General features: G+C 40.7%; 1 protein-coding gene across 1 annotated transcript; it reads right to left on the minus strand.

The window, feature by feature from the left end:
- Window positions 1–2,793: 2,793 nt before the first annotated feature.
- On the minus strand, window positions 2,794–15,449 carry wdr4 (WD repeat domain 4). The gene is made up of 11 exons (XM_026295844.1): window positions 15,329–15,449; window positions 14,821–14,889; window positions 14,533–14,679; window positions 14,206–14,362; window positions 10,328–10,440; window positions 10,127–10,187; window positions 9,447–9,551; window positions 8,298–8,362; window positions 7,171–7,357; window positions 4,977–5,046; window positions 2,794–3,084 (listed from the first exon to the last, which is right to left on the minus strand). Exons 1-11 carry the CDS (start codon window positions 15,409–15,411, stop codon window positions 2,894–2,896), a joined length of 1,248 nt encoding a protein of 415 aa, XP_026151629.1. The 5' UTR covers window positions 15,412–15,449; the 3' UTR covers window positions 2,794–2,893.
- Between the last annotated feature and the right edge of the window lie 230 nt (window positions 15,450–15,679).

Genomic DNA, 15,679 nt, shown 5'->3' on the forward strand with positions numbered 1-15,679 from the left:
TCTCAGCTCATTATTGTTGACCAACCACCCAAAGTAGTTCTCCAAAGCTCTCTGGTATGTCAGAAAAATATATGGTATGGTATGTATATTTGGTATGCAGGTGTTTTAGATTCTTATTACACAATGTGATCGGGTGTCTGATTGTGCAGGACAATAAGCCCATAAAGAATCCATTACAGTTCATGAAGAACTATTGTCAGAGGCAAGAAGAACCAGGAGTCCTGCAGCAGATGGTCTGACCCCCACAGAGCCCTAATATGGGCAGTGTGGAGTCAGTCTGGGATCACATGAAGAGACAGAAACACTGGGACAGCCTTAAGAAGAAGAACTGCAGCGGCCAAGGTGCCTATATTTAATTTATATTAGAAGCATCTCCTGTGAATTTTTAGTGCCTAAAACGTTTGTGCAGTACTGTACATATGAAACAAATATAGAAGTGGACATGCTTTAAAATAGAAAAAGGATTGTATTGTCCTTCCAAAATATGTGATATTTGGGGTGGAAACTAGTACTGAGGTCCTGGTTAAACCATAAAAACAAAAAATATAAATACAGCACTCAGATAATTACTACTAAAAAAATAAAATAAAATACTTGTTCACACACTTATATGTTAACCTAGTTATTCTCTTAAAATTAAGCATTCATGGCATCTCTGAAACTTAGATGACCTTTAGCTCTAAGATAACCTTTGACCCTGGGAGGATGCAGAGATTCCATCCATTATCTATACCTACTTATTCCTATTTAAGGTCACAGGGATCTGCTGGAGCCTATCCCAGCTCTCTTTGGGTGAAAGGCAGGGGTATACCCTGGACAGGTCACTAGTCCATCACAGGGTCACATAGAGACAAACAACCTCACACACTCACACTCACTCCTATGGGCAATTTAGAGTCACCAATCAACCTGACATACATGTTTTTGGACTGTGGGAGGAAAATGGAGTACCTGGAGAAAACCCACGCAAGCACAGGGAGAACATGCAAACTCCACACAAACCCTGCTGGGTTTCAAACCAGGAACCTTGTTGATTTGAGGCAAAAGTGCTAACCACTAAGCCACCAGGCTGTCACATGCAGTATCATTGATGTCATATATGTAAATCACACATCTTTCATTAGTAAAGTGAATTTGTTCATTCTTCTTTACTCTTAATCATTAAAGAAGACTTCTGACTCCATCATGTCTATGATTCATTTATTAAGTTCATTTGAGAAGAACTGATTTAAAGAGAACATTTATCTATCAACGCCCTTCCTTGGCCTAGAGATTTACGTCTTGACTCTCTCAGGGGAGGGTTAGGGTAGGGGAGCCCAGTGCACCGATGATCCTCGGGCAGTCTAGGCCTATAGCAGCATAACCTGAAGCCAGCCCTAGCCACACGCTTTGTCAAAAAGGAAGGTTTTAAGTCTAGCCTTAAACCCAGACTGGGAGCTGGTTCCACAGGAGAGGAGCTTGATAGCTAAAGGCTCTGCCTTCCATTCTACTTTAGGAAACTCTGGGAACCACAAGTAGACCTGCACTCTGAGAGCGAAGTGGTCTATTGGGATAATATGGTACTATGATGAGGTCTTTAAGGTATGAAGCTTGATCATGAAGGGATTTGTATGTGAGAAGGATTTTAAATTCTATTCTGTATTTTACAGGGAGCCAATGAAGAGAAGCCAATATAGGAGAAATATGATCTCTCTTGCTAGTTCCTGTCAGGACTCTGGCTGCAGCATTCTGGATTAACTGGAGGCTTTTTATGGAGATACTGGGACATCCAGATAGTAATGAGTTACAGTAATCTAGCCTTGAGGTAACAAATGCATGGACTAGTTTTTCTGCATCATTTTGAGATAGGATGTTCCTAATTTTGGAAATGTTGCACAGGGGAAAGAATGCAGTTCTAGAGATTTGTTTTATGTGTGAGTTAAAGGACATGTCCTGGTCAAAAATAACTCCAAGGTTTTTTACAGTAGTGCTAGAGGCCAGGGTTATGCCATCTAGAGTAGCTATAATTTGAGAAAAGTTATTTCTGAGATTTTTTGGCCCAAATATAATGACTTCTGTTTTCTCCGAGTTTAAAAGTAGAAAGTTACTGGTCATCCAAGCCGTTATGTCCTTTAGAAATGCCTGAAGTCTGGCTAATTGGTTTGTGTTATCAGGTTTCATAGATAGATACAACTGAGTGTCATCTGCATAGCAGTGGTAATTAATAGAGTGCTTCCTAATGACATATCCTAAAGGAAGCATGTACAGGGTGAACAGAATCGGTCCTAGCACAGAGCCTTGTGGAACTCCATAACTAACTTCTGTGTGCGTGGAAGGTTCATCGTGGACATGAACAAATTAGAATCTGTCTGATAAATAAAATTGGAACCACTTTAAAGCTCTTCCTCTCATACCAGTCACATGGTCGTCTGTGATAAGATGTTGTGGTTGATAGTGTCAAATGCAGCATTAAGGTCTAGCAGGACAAGTATAGAAACGAGTCCTTTATCTGAGGCTAAGAGCTAACATTGTTGCTGTTCTTTTCTCTTTCCTCTATCCACTCACCCCAACCGGTCGAGGCAGATGGCCGCCCAAACTGAGCCCGGTTCTGCCGGAGGTTTTTTCTTCCGTTATAGGGAGTTTTTCTTCTTCATTGTCACCAAGTGCTTGCTCATATGGGATTTGTTGGGTTTTTTGTTTTTGTAAAGTGCCTTGAGATGATTTGTATTGCGATTTGGCAGTATACAAATAAAACTGAATAGAATTGAATTGAAGTTTAATTAAAAAAAAAAAAAAAAAAAAAAAAACTGTCAGAAATGTGAGCCCAGCCATACAAGAACACACACCTAACTCAGATTCATCATTTAAAGCATCTAACAAAAAAAGAAACAATAATGCTTTTCAAAATGTTCATTCAGGTAGTTGACTGTGTCACAGCTGCCAACATATCCTTTTTCGCTTTCTTGTTGCTGTTTCCCTTCTGTGCCATTGTCCTCTTCAGCTGCTGCTCCTCCAACCTCTGCTGCTTTTTCTGCAGGTACGCTGTCATGTTGTCAAAGCTCACCTTGTATAGGTGCTCAAAGCTGCTGTTGATTCTTGTGGCAGCTTGTATAAGAGAACATCAAGAGAAAAAAAGGTTGGTGACAGTTGAACACTTTAAATGTTAACCACACTGGGGAAAGACCAGAATCCAGTCAAAACCTGGCTCTCAGATTCTTTCTCCTCATGTTGTTCTCATTTGAATTCCTCTTTCTAAGACTGAGGTATCATATTGTATTAACATGCTATGTCAGAGTATTATTAAAGTTTGTCCTGAAAGGAGAATTAATATAATTTAAATAATCTCAAATTTAATAACTGCTGTAACAACTGAATTTCCCCTTGGGGATTAATAAAGTACTTCTTCTTCTTCTTCATATGTGGATTTCATCGAAATCTATTTTAATGACAGTTTACTCAAAACCATAAATATCAAGCTGATGGTGGTGCTATAAACAGCAATCATCAACATAGGTTCTGTAGAACCCATTTTCTGGGAACCATGAATGTCTGTAAAAAACATTTCAAGGCAATTCGTCCAGTAGCTGCAATAGGTGAATAAACCGATATACTGTTTCATTCATTTGAAACAGCACAATGGTTAATTAAAGTGACTCGTTTCTAATTAGGCATTCAGCCTGGCCTGGTGAGCCTGGGGCATTTTAAGAGTAGGATCAGGACCACTGCTGGCCAAATGGGTGCCCCCTATTGTTGTGCCCCCTACCCCAAATATTACAGAAGTAAAAAACCAAAAAAAAAAAAAAAAAAACCACCAAACAAAAAACACCTACTATAGGGGTCAAAAACGAACTAAATGTAATATAAAAAGTAAATAAATTTTATTTAAATGGTATTATTTAGAAATTACAATTGTAGCTCTACAGCAAAAAATACATTTTAAAAGATTAAGTGTTACCAAAATAAACAAGAAATTTTATATATATATATATATATATATATATATATATATACACACACATATACATACATACATACATACATATATAACTTTGGAATGCTCCAGCAGATGATATCAAAGTTCAAAATTTACAAAGGCACACTTCTGCTTTTTCTGGTGGCGAAGTAGCATCTCCAGAGCTGTTGTGAGTGGTGGCAACTGTGGTTATATATTTATTTTTATTTATGTATATGTTAACATTAATCCAGAATGAAAGTTGTTTTTTTTTTTTCTTTTTGAGCAACTGGGAGTTGGTGCTCTACGCAAACTGCGTACTCTGCATATAGGGAGTGGCAGTACTGAGTAGGATTTACTGATAAATCAACACTCACAGGCAAATCTCAAAAATAATATGTAAAAAGACAATCAATCATGAGATTTGCAGATTGAGATGAGCATGCACAACCAGATCCCACTATGCGAACAGACAGACACCAGTACACAACTCTCTATACCTGTCTACAAATATTTATACTACAGTAACAGCCCCATAATTAAACTCTGAATTTCTGACTTCACATTTATTTGTTCAAGCAAACAAATAAATGATCCTGAAAAAAGGAGTATTTCTATTTCATTTTTAAATAGATGCAAGTCAGTCTTTATGTAATTGTGCTGGACAGACATTTTTTCCTTTCTTACTGACCACATGCAGACATATGAAAGCCATCATTTTTGATGTCTGTCCAAAAAGGAAAAGCATTTATATTTTGGGAATGAGTTTTGTCTAGCATACACTCAATCGACGCATAGCTGCAGATGACAACGTATCAAAGTGTGGATGAACACAGCAGGGCAGACCCAAACATGCCCACCCACTGCCAAGTCTTTCAGTCATCATATAGTGATTCAAAGCATCACACATCACTACTATCCATCATTTCACATTACCATGAAAAAAAAAAGCACACTGCTGTACTTTGTGTCAGTGGTTGAGTATGACAGAGGAAGAGCACTGAATGCAATGACACAAAGCCATAAGGCTACATGGATGACTCACCTTCAAGTGTCTCCCAGTGTGTCTTAATGGCTTCAGTCACTGTGCTCAGCTCAGGGTTCTCAGCGTCACACTGCATGGAGGAGAGAGCACACAGGTCAGGCACAGACAGTGCACATGGGATGGTATTATTAAGACAAAACCTCAAATATTGAGAATGATAATACCATCTACTGGCCAGCAGAGGTGGCAGAAATATTCACATTCTATACCTAAGTGGAAGTACAGGTACTTGTGTGAAAAAGACTGGAAAAGTAGAAGTACTGACTCAACTCCTTTACTCAAGTAAGAAAGTACAGGGTCCGAAATGTACTGAAGTAAAAAAGTAAAAATGTTTTTTTTTGTCGTCAATGATCCACAATACATCTTTAGATAACTCCACAAAACTAAAAAAGTTTGACACAGAAAAAAAAAAAAAAAAAGGAGATTCCTCTTCTTTTATTAACAACCTGCAGTGCTGGTACAGGGAACAAAACACATTCACCATGATTCATTCTTGAACAGTTCTTTTAAATACGGCCATGGATGGGGAATGTCTTGCTTTTCCAAACCTGCTGCATCGTCGTCAGACTCAGCAACACTCCCTGGATCCCTTTCTTCCTCCATGTCACACTGCAAGTTTTCTCTCTATCATAACCTGTACACTCACTCTATGTCCCTCTCTAGTTAGTTACGTCTTTTACGTTGTGTCATCATTCGCGGAGGTTGAAAAAGTAACAAGCCTGTTTTGATAATGTAAGGAATAGACAGTACAGATATATGTGTTTAAATGTAGGGAGTAAAAGTAAAAAGTCCTCAGAAAAACAAATAATCAAGTAAAGTACTGATACCTGAAAAATCTACTTTAGTACAGTAAAAAGTATTTGTACTTCACTATTTCCCACCTCTGCTGAATATTGAAACAGGTTCTCTTGCATAAAAATTACATTTTAGTTACAGAAAATCTCCTTAAGTTTGTGAATTTATGATAACCCCATGGATACTGTGCAACCATGTAGAATGTGCAGCAGGCAAGCACAAGTCAGAATGACGCTTTAATGAATTTAAACCTAATGAACATTTGGGAACAGGAAGTCTAGTTCAAGTGGGCCAAGCTCACTCCATAGCAATGAATAAACGAGGAAATAGAACAGATCAATTTAATCATAATGATGATAAATGTGTCATGTCAACAAGTTTTTGAATGTAATCACTGAGATTAGTTGTAGCCTTATTGGGATGTTTGTAGAAAAATTGATGATTTAAATGTGTGGAAAAGGCTGATCTACAAAAAGTATATCTGCATGTAAGATTATCAAACAACTGCTTCCAGTGTCAGCAACACATTCAGGTCAGGTCACAGATGACAACGTGTCAACAGTGCAGATGACCACTCAGAGTTCCTGCTGTTGCACTGGTTTGGGACTAATTTCAGATGTAGGTCGCTAATAAATGTACTTATTTTTGTTGACTTATTTAAATGAACAAACAGTTTATTCATCTAAAATTGTTTTTGAATTCAGTTGTTTATTAATTGGTTACACTGACTGATTGTGCAGCGCTAAAGACCGACCGACCGACAGACCGACAGACTGACAGACATCCGGGGCCGGGTTGCAGGGGTAGTAGCCTAGCCATCAGTGATGCCCAGACTTCCTTTTCCCTGGACACTTCCTCCAGCTCATCTGGGGGGACACCGAGGCTTTTCCAGGCTAGCCAAGAAACATAGTCCCTCCAGCGTGTCCTGGATCTTCCCTGGGGACTCCCCCTGGTGGGACATGCCGAGAACACCTCCCCAGGGAGGCACCCAGCAGGCATCCCGAATAGATGCCCAAGCCACCTCAGCTGGCTCCTCTTGATGTGGAGGAGCAGCGGCTCTACTCCGAGCTCCTCCCAGGTGACTGAGCTCCTCGCCCTATCTCTAAGGGAGCGCCCAGCCACCCTGCAAAGGAAGCTCATTTCAGCCTCTTGTGTCTGACCATTTTCATGATGGACTTTTTAACATGCCAAAGTTGGTGCAATTAATAGCATGGCTAGGATGGCTACCTCCACTCAGATGAGCCAGTACCACAGGTCTGGTGTTGTGCATGCTCACTCACTGACATGACTTAGAGAGACACTCAAATCATCTTAAATATTGGCTTTAAAAGAGGTTATACACTGGGCTGCATCAAAGAGTGATTATATCTAAACATGTGTTAAGAGTTTCATACTGCACCTCCCAGGAGCCTTGTCTGTGTTTGTAGATTTGGACTGGTATGTCACTGGAGTCCATCAGCACCCAGAACTGGCCTGCAGGGTCAAAGGTCACATCCAGAGGACAGTGTTGCAGAGAGAGTCTAATGTGTGGCTTGAGCCTCACTTCACCATCCCAGTCCAGAGTGAAAAACTGAACTGTAGAGTCTCTGAGAACACGAGAAAAAAAGCTTAACTATCAATGTTCACTTCCTGTTTACAGCTACTGGAAGAAAATTTTGGAACTTAAATAAAAATGTTAAAGAACAAACACAAAACAGATGAATTGGCAGCAGCACGTTCAATTGCTTCTTTTGGAAGAACACAATCCACTTCGACATGGTGGTTAAGTTCCTGTATTTTTTGTCATCTCCAGTACTGGTATTGAGAAGTGAAAAGTAAACTGCATATTTATCAGTACTGGATTATTGTTCACTTTTGCCATGACCATGACTTTTATATTCCAATACTCTGTTTTGATTCCACTACATTTATCTTTACCGCTACATGGAAGATGGTGAATATTACTTTGTAGTAAATCCGCCTTCATGAAGGTGATCAGTTTGTGTTCAGACTGTTTCAGAGCTGATGATTCAACTAGATCATTTTGAAGGCAGTTGTTGAACTGTACTGTGTTATACAGAGAGCTGCTGCTATTACTTAGTCTAGCCTCACTTATAGAAATGCTGTGAAAAAAAATAAAAACATCTAAATATTCTCCAGAGTCTTCACTCTGTAGTTTGTGACAAATACTGGCCTGATCTGAGGCCTCAGCACTCCAGTAAACAAACTATTTTAAGGCTTTGGATTAAAGTAATGGACAAGTGGGCCACCAAGGAAGAAAAGATAAAAGAACAGCTCCAAGTCAAAGCAATACCAGCCAATACCATTATGATGATGATGGTAATTATTCATGATACTCATAATACAAATGATTAAGTTTTAGAGAACTTTAAAGGAAACATTATGGATCTACAATAACTACAATAAGGATAAATTCACATATCTGGTAACAGTATGTGCTGTGTCTTCCAATGAAGAAAAAAAAAAACAAACCTGTGCTTGCAGAATAAGCTATGCGCACACACAGAACAACACAGTTACACTCACCTTTCACACTGCACAGCAATATGGCGACCATCATGGGAACTTGCGATACGGCACACAGTTGACTTCTGGGAAAAAAGAGACACTTTGTAATGTATGTATTTACCAAGCACCAAAAAATACTTTAACCTAAGTGTTGTATGGATGTTCAACAAACTGTGTATAGCACTCAGTTTATCATTGATATTCCTGGATGGATTGTAAAAGTTTTGCATCATCTGTATTAGACATACTGCAAACTTGTAAATTATATTTATTACACACCAGTCATGGTAAAGTGAATAACACTGATTGTGTTGTTACTGTGGTATCTGTCAGTGTGTGGGATATATTAGGTAGCAGGCGAACAGTCACTTCATGAAGTTAATGTGTTGGGAGCATTAAAAACTGGCAAGTGTAAGGATCTGAGTGACATCTGGCCAAACTGTGATGAGTAGGCGACTAGAGCAGCTCCCAAATTGTACGTCTTGTTGGGTTTTTAGAGTCTGCACTGGATAGTACTGACCAACAGTTGTCTAAGAAAGGAGTTTGTCCTTTCCTTAGTGACAGAGTCATGTGTACCCAATGTTCAGTGATGACAAGGTTAACCTACTGTAGATTAAACTTTTAAATTTCATTCATCCTTTTCAAGATTCTTCTTTTTTTGTATGATTGAAAATGGGGCAGCATGGTGGATGAGTGGTTAGCACTCTTGCATCACAGTAAGAACGTCCTGGGTTCGCACCCAGCCTTTCTGTGTGGAGTTTGCATGTTCTCCCTGTGCTTGTGTGGGTTTACTCCAGGTACTCCGGCTTCCTCCCACAGTCCAAAAATATGCATGTTAGTTTGATTGGTGACTCTAAATTGTCCATAGGAGTGACTGTGAGTGTGTGTGGTTGTGGTTGTTTGTCTCTATGTGGCCCTGTGATGGATTGGTGACCTGTCCAGGGTGTACCCCTGCCTTCCACCCAAAAGAGATCCAGCAGGTCCCCATGACCCTGGTTAAGGAATAAGCGGGTATATAAAATAGATGGATGGTTGAAAATATGAATATTGTACATTATGAACAGAAATAACTATAATTTATATAAACTATGAAGAAGCTATAAAAATGCTCACAATCAGGACATGATATAAGCCTTATTTTCTGCAGTGGTTTAGGGTTGCAGTTACCTTCTTTTTGTCATCCTCAGAGTTTGGAGGCTCTTCAAGTGCTTTGAGATCCCAGCTCTGCAGCCTTCGGCCAGTCTCATACTCCCACAGCTTCACAGTGCCGTCCTGACAAAAACAAACACACGGTACATTAAAACTCAACTAGAAACTGTTTTTAACTGTCCACAAAAACCCCTGGGTTAGCTGTGTTCAGGCTTTCAATCTAGTCTCTTTGCTGCAATAAAGTACACACTGCCCCAGTAAATATTTTTTTCTGGTTTCACTGGCTTGACTTGTTTTTATAGCTTTATTTTCTTTATTGATTTAGTATGTGGACAAGAAAATAAAAAAGAAAACTAAGAGTTCAAGGCCAGAGAAAAATGTACTTCATATTACAACTGCACTCCCCACATTTTTCTGTAATCACCTAGCCCCTACTACACTTCCAAAAAAAAAAAAATTTACTTTTGAGAGTTAAACAGTAAGTAGCAGGTAGAGATACTTTTCACCTGAAAATCCATAATAGTTATAGAACAAAATCATGTAACAGGTGGAAATTCAAATTTCACATCTTTATCAAAATGTGACTTGATTACGAATGAAAAACAGAGCCCAGAATACAGACAAGAACCATATTTGCAAGTGCATAGGCGTTAATAACTTTGAAAAACACACACACACACACACACACACACACACACCCCTGATCCTGACAGCAGACAGTGTGGATGGTCTGACGGGACCAGCAAGGCACTAACAAACCTGAGAGGGAGCAAGACAAAAACAACAGTGAGCAGACACATAAACATAAACTGTTCTTCACATTCATTTGTGTATTTCAGTACAGCTGCTTGTGTTAAAATATTTAAGGTGTTTTTTCCTGTTTAGGTTCAGTTACTCACTGATGATGTCCAAGGCAAAAGGACTGGATATTGTAAGGACACCTGAGATGGCTCACTCTGATTTTCTCATCCCGGTCAGCTGTGATAATGTACTTATCGTCCGGTGACATGGTCTAAAAGACAGCAAAAAGGGAGGAAGGGAACATTTACAAATATCAGTATGACAGTGAATCAAAGGCCATCAGACGAAGTTTGTCATACATTGCGAAGTGTGGAAAGCCGTGTGCCTGGACTGTTTACTAGGGGTGGGAAATGTGTCTGACCGGTGGATTTCAATCAATCGAATATTAAAATTGATTATTAACTTCTCCACATCAATTCAGAATCGCTTTAAAGTGAATAACGATGCATCAAAAATGATTATTTTTTCCCATCCCTAGTATATATTATGTTGTAGAATGGCACCTGTTAGGTGGCAGCCAGTTACAGCAGCTCCTGTTTTTTTTTTTCAAGCTTTTGATGATTTTTACTGAATTATCATCTGTTAATTCAAGTCAAGTCAAGATCTATGCTTTCTTTAATTCCTGTGGAGAGACATGGAGATGATGGAAACTGCATCAGAAAATATGCGTTTCTGTGGCAATGGCATCTATACAAGGGAGCAAGTCTGCTTCTTGGTATAAAACCTGAAATCCCCCAAGACCTGAGGAGGCGTAGGAGGAGCGGCAGAGCAGGAGTGAAGCATTGAGAAAAACGTAGGAGATTTAAACTAAATTTCTCCCAACAATTATTATGGGGAATGTGAGGTCACTCTGCAACAAAGTGGATGAACTTTCTGCTTTAGCTAGCAGCCAGCAAGAGTACAGAGAGTGTATGAAAATATATCGGACAGGTCGCTTGAACTGCCTATGTTCTCACTAGTGCAAGCGGACAGAGGGAAACAGAGCGGCAAGAAAAGAGGAGGTGGTCTCGCTGTTTTTGTTAACTCTAAATGGTGCAACCCTCGACATGTAACAGTGAAGGATTGCATCTGCACTTCAGACATTAGTGGTTGGACTGAGGCCATACTATCTGCCCTGTGAGTTTTCACACGCCATTGTTGTGACTATTCCTCCATTAGCTGCAGCACAGAGTGTACGTGACATTATCCACACAGTTGTTGCTGGTCTCCAGACAAAACACCCTAGTGCCCTTATACTAATTAATGGGGATTTTAACCATGTCAGTATTTCGAGAACTCTGACCAACTTCAAACAGAATGTGGACTGTGCAACATGAGAAAATAAGATTCTTGATCTCTTTTATGCCAATGTGAAGGAGGCATACAGCTCTTCAGCCCTCCCCCCCACTTGGTGGATCAGACCACAACTTAATATATCTAGTACCAAAATACAAGCCCGTAGTAAGACAACAGTCTGCTACCAAGAGGTATGTGAAAGTTTGGTCAAAGGATGCTGAGGAGGCCCTGCAGGAGTGCTTCAGGGTTACAAACTGGGACCTTTTCATGGACGCTCATGGTGAGGACATCGAAGGCATCTCTCACTGTATCACAGATTACATCCGCTTCTGTTGTTCTGATGTTGTTCCATCCAAAAAAGTTCGTTGTTTCTCCAATAATAAGCCATGGATAAATAAGGACATTAAAGGTCTTCTCAAGAAGAAGAACATGGCGTTCATGGCAAGAGACAAGGAACTCCGGGCTGTGCAGAAAGAACTCAAGAGGAAGTTGAGGGAGGCAAAGCAGCTCTATACAGACAGAGTAGAGCACAAGTTTAGACAGAATTTTGAGGGAAATTTACACTTTAACAGACAAATTTCTGCTACCTCCCTCTGTGTCCTGTGTTAATTCAACAAAGACTTTTAACATGGCTTTATAGTCACAAGGAAGCAGACGGAAAGTCAGGGAGACGCTAATTATATTATGTATGCCATCTTGCCGGCATGATTTACATGTGAGTGACTGATGTGTAAATTAATGCTGTTCAACTGATATAAAAGCTGATCATTTTCTGTGTTCGTGGTCAATTGTTATTGACCCGCCCTTAAGGCCGTATTTTCTGTTGTGACTCTATTGCTTTGCGTACTAAATTTGTCATCCTTTGACCTGAGATTTGCCTCCAAGTGTTCTTTCCACGACAAGAATAATATCAAAGAGGTGTGGAATGGGATGACAATAATGACTGGCTATAAGAAGTCACACACTGCTGTGGAAGGAGACCCAAAGTCTGCTAATGAACCTAACCTGTTCTTTAATAGATTTGACACCACCTCTGCTTCTTACTCTGACCCAGTTTCCTCACACACCATCCCTCCTCCCTCCACCACCTTAGCTGATATGCCTTAGGGTCTCTTCACATCCCTCCACCCAACATCTCTGCCAATGCTGCCTCCCCATTGCCCACTGATGCCATCTCCTGTATCAGCAGCCATACAACACTGAAGTATACCTCCTCCCCTGCCCTCACCATCTGACTCCTCATCAACACAATACACAGGTCCAGCCTTTGCCACAGATCAGGTAAGGAAGGAACTATCCAAACTAAAGACCAACAAAGCAAAAGGACCAGATGAGATCAGCCCCCTGAGTACTTAAGGTGTGTGCTGGACACTTGCAAAGGTTTTTCAGCAACTCTTCAACCTCTCTCTGAGGCTCAAAAAGGTGCCCAAGTTATGGAAAACTTCCTGTATTGTCCCATTACCAAAAAGAGGCCGTCCCAGTACCCTTAGTGACTTCAGACCGGTAGCGCTACCATCACATGTCATGAAAGTGTTTGAGAGACTGGTCCTGCAACACCTGAGGTTTCAAGTGTCCGAATTTCTGGACCCCCTGCAATTTGCATATCAGGAACACATCAGAGTGGAAGATGCCATCATCTTCTTAATGCACAGAGCATACTCCCACATGGAGAGGCAGGGCAACACTGTGAGAGTTATGTTCTTTGACTTTTCAACTGCTTTCAACACTATTCAGCCCCGCCTGCTAAGTGCAAAGATTTTTAGGATATGGAAGTTCCCACAGACATAGCGGAGTGGATCAAAGACAACCTCACTGGGCGGCCACAGTTTGTTCGCTTAGATGGCTGCATACCTGATGTGGTGATGAGCAGCACCGGTGCACCCCAAGGAACTGTACTGGCACGATTTCTGTTTACACTCTACAACTCAGACTTCCGCTACAACTCAGGAACCTGTCACCTCCAGAAGTTCTCTGATGACTCTTCAATCACTGGATACATTAATAATGATAACAATGAGGAATACAGACACTTGATAAAAAGCTTTGTTGATTGGCGTAACAACAACTGTCTAAAGCTCAATATCAAGAAAACCAGAGAACTGGTGGTGCACTTTAGGAGGAGCAGGAAGACCCCAGTCTCTGTCTCTATCCTTGGAGAGGAAGTAGAGATTGTGGACTCCTAAAAATACCTTGGAGTCCACATTAACAACAAACTGGACTGGTACCAGACATTTCAATACAGATGTACTCTTCAAGAAAGGACAGAGCAGACTGTTCTTCCATGGTGGACAAAATCAACTCCATACTGGACAATTCTGCCCACCCACTTCACGAGGTACTGTGGAGAATGGGAACTTCATTCAGCCACAGACTAATTCCTCCTAAAGCTGAGACTGAGAGATTCAGGAAGTCTTTTGTGTCCACAGCCATAACTCTATAATTCCACAATATAAACAATAACGCACGCACGCACGCACACACACACACACACACAACTACTTTATTAATATAAATATTATTAAATTTAATAACTTTAAATTTGAATAACTGCTGTAACAATTGAATTTCCCCTTGGGGATTAATAAAGTACTCTTCTTCTTCTTCTGTACACAGTACTGTGTTGATGTTTTAGGCAGTTTAGATTCTTATCACACAACACCATCAGGTATCAACAAGGCTGATGTGGCTTGGTGTTACTTACTATAGCTAGCAACATTGATAGGTGGCCCATCTTCAGTTTGCCTTCGCTCTGTGGCTCCACCACGGAAAAGGAGTACACATCTCCTGACTTGTCAGCCACGAGCAGCTGGTCCTCAGCCTTGCTGAACACCAGGGATGTGCACCTCCTCGCTACCCACCTGTAACACACACACACACACACACACACACCCACACCCACACCCACACCCACACACACACACACACACACACACACACACAGCTAAAATGAATACATCTACCAGTGCATGCCTTGCTTCGTTGTCAGTATATGAAGCTGCAGTGCATGGAAGACAGTTTTATGTTATACCTGATGCTGATACACTGCCATGTAGGCTCACAGTGAAACAGAACCAGTCTCTTGGTGTCATCCGTCAGTGCGGCCAGCTTTCCAGAGGGAGACACGGCGAAGGCAAGGATTTTGTCACCTCCTGTTTCTTCTGAGGCGCCGCCATCACTGATGATAGATTAGACAAGCTACAGCTGTTAAAACTACAATTTTTGTAAATTTCTGCCTTATTTTCGTGTTTGTATGCTCTTTTTGTCTTTATAAGCCATAAGGCTTAGTCGACACCTAGGAATCATCTGTTAGTTTTACCTGTTGCTGTCCTCCATTGTATTTTTTGGCTTCTTTTCAGCAGTGCTGCAGTCAAACACAAATGGCTCTCTGCAATAAAGTGATAAAGAGCTGATGCATTCAAGTCTGCAGATGCTCAGGCAAAACAAAACATTTCACACAATATGTTGAATGGACATGTTTTTTAGATCAACCGACTGTGCAACTGATTAAAAAAAGAAGCTTCACATCAAGAACTTCAGCTTCTGCAGAATAAAACTGGTGTACCGCTGGTATTAGCCATTTCAAACTGTCTCTGAATCTGCCACCTAGCCACACTACTAATATTTCCAGTACTGTAATGCTTTTGCAGGAGTACATTAGTAGTACGTCACGTCTCGTTGACGATGAAAACAGCAACCCTAACGAAGAAGCTAAGATTCAGTCCCAGGGCCACAGTTTCTACGCTTTTTTTTCACATGCTATGCTAAACGGTAACAGCTAGCTGAATCTGCAGGCAAAACTAGTAAACGTTTAAAATAAGACCAACCTGATGCGCTCAGTGTGGATTGCTATGAGTTTCTTGTCACAGGTGACAACAAACCACGGCCCACAAAAGCCGACAGTAGCCATGACTATAGCAGCAGCTCATGTGGAGTGACGCATTGTTGTCGCACGCAAATTACGTCAGCAACCACCCACACGTACAGCACGTTGCCTTCGAGTAAGTAGGAGATATATACACTGCTGTTGTCCTGCTGACACACGTCTAGCTTTATAAACAATGATATTACAAGAAAACAACCCGGAACAGATTCACAGGCTCACACATTTACAGAAAACTCAACTAGTTCGGTAAAGTTAGCTCGATATTTACAGATTCGAACTTCCGGCTTCAATA

This window comes from Mastacembelus armatus, chromosome 21 (assembly GCF_900324485.2).
Source record: "Mastacembelus armatus chromosome 21, fMasArm1.2, whole genome shotgun sequence".
Classification (NCBI taxonomy): Eukaryota; Metazoa; Chordata; class Actinopteri; order Synbranchiformes; family Mastacembelidae; genus Mastacembelus; species Mastacembelus armatus.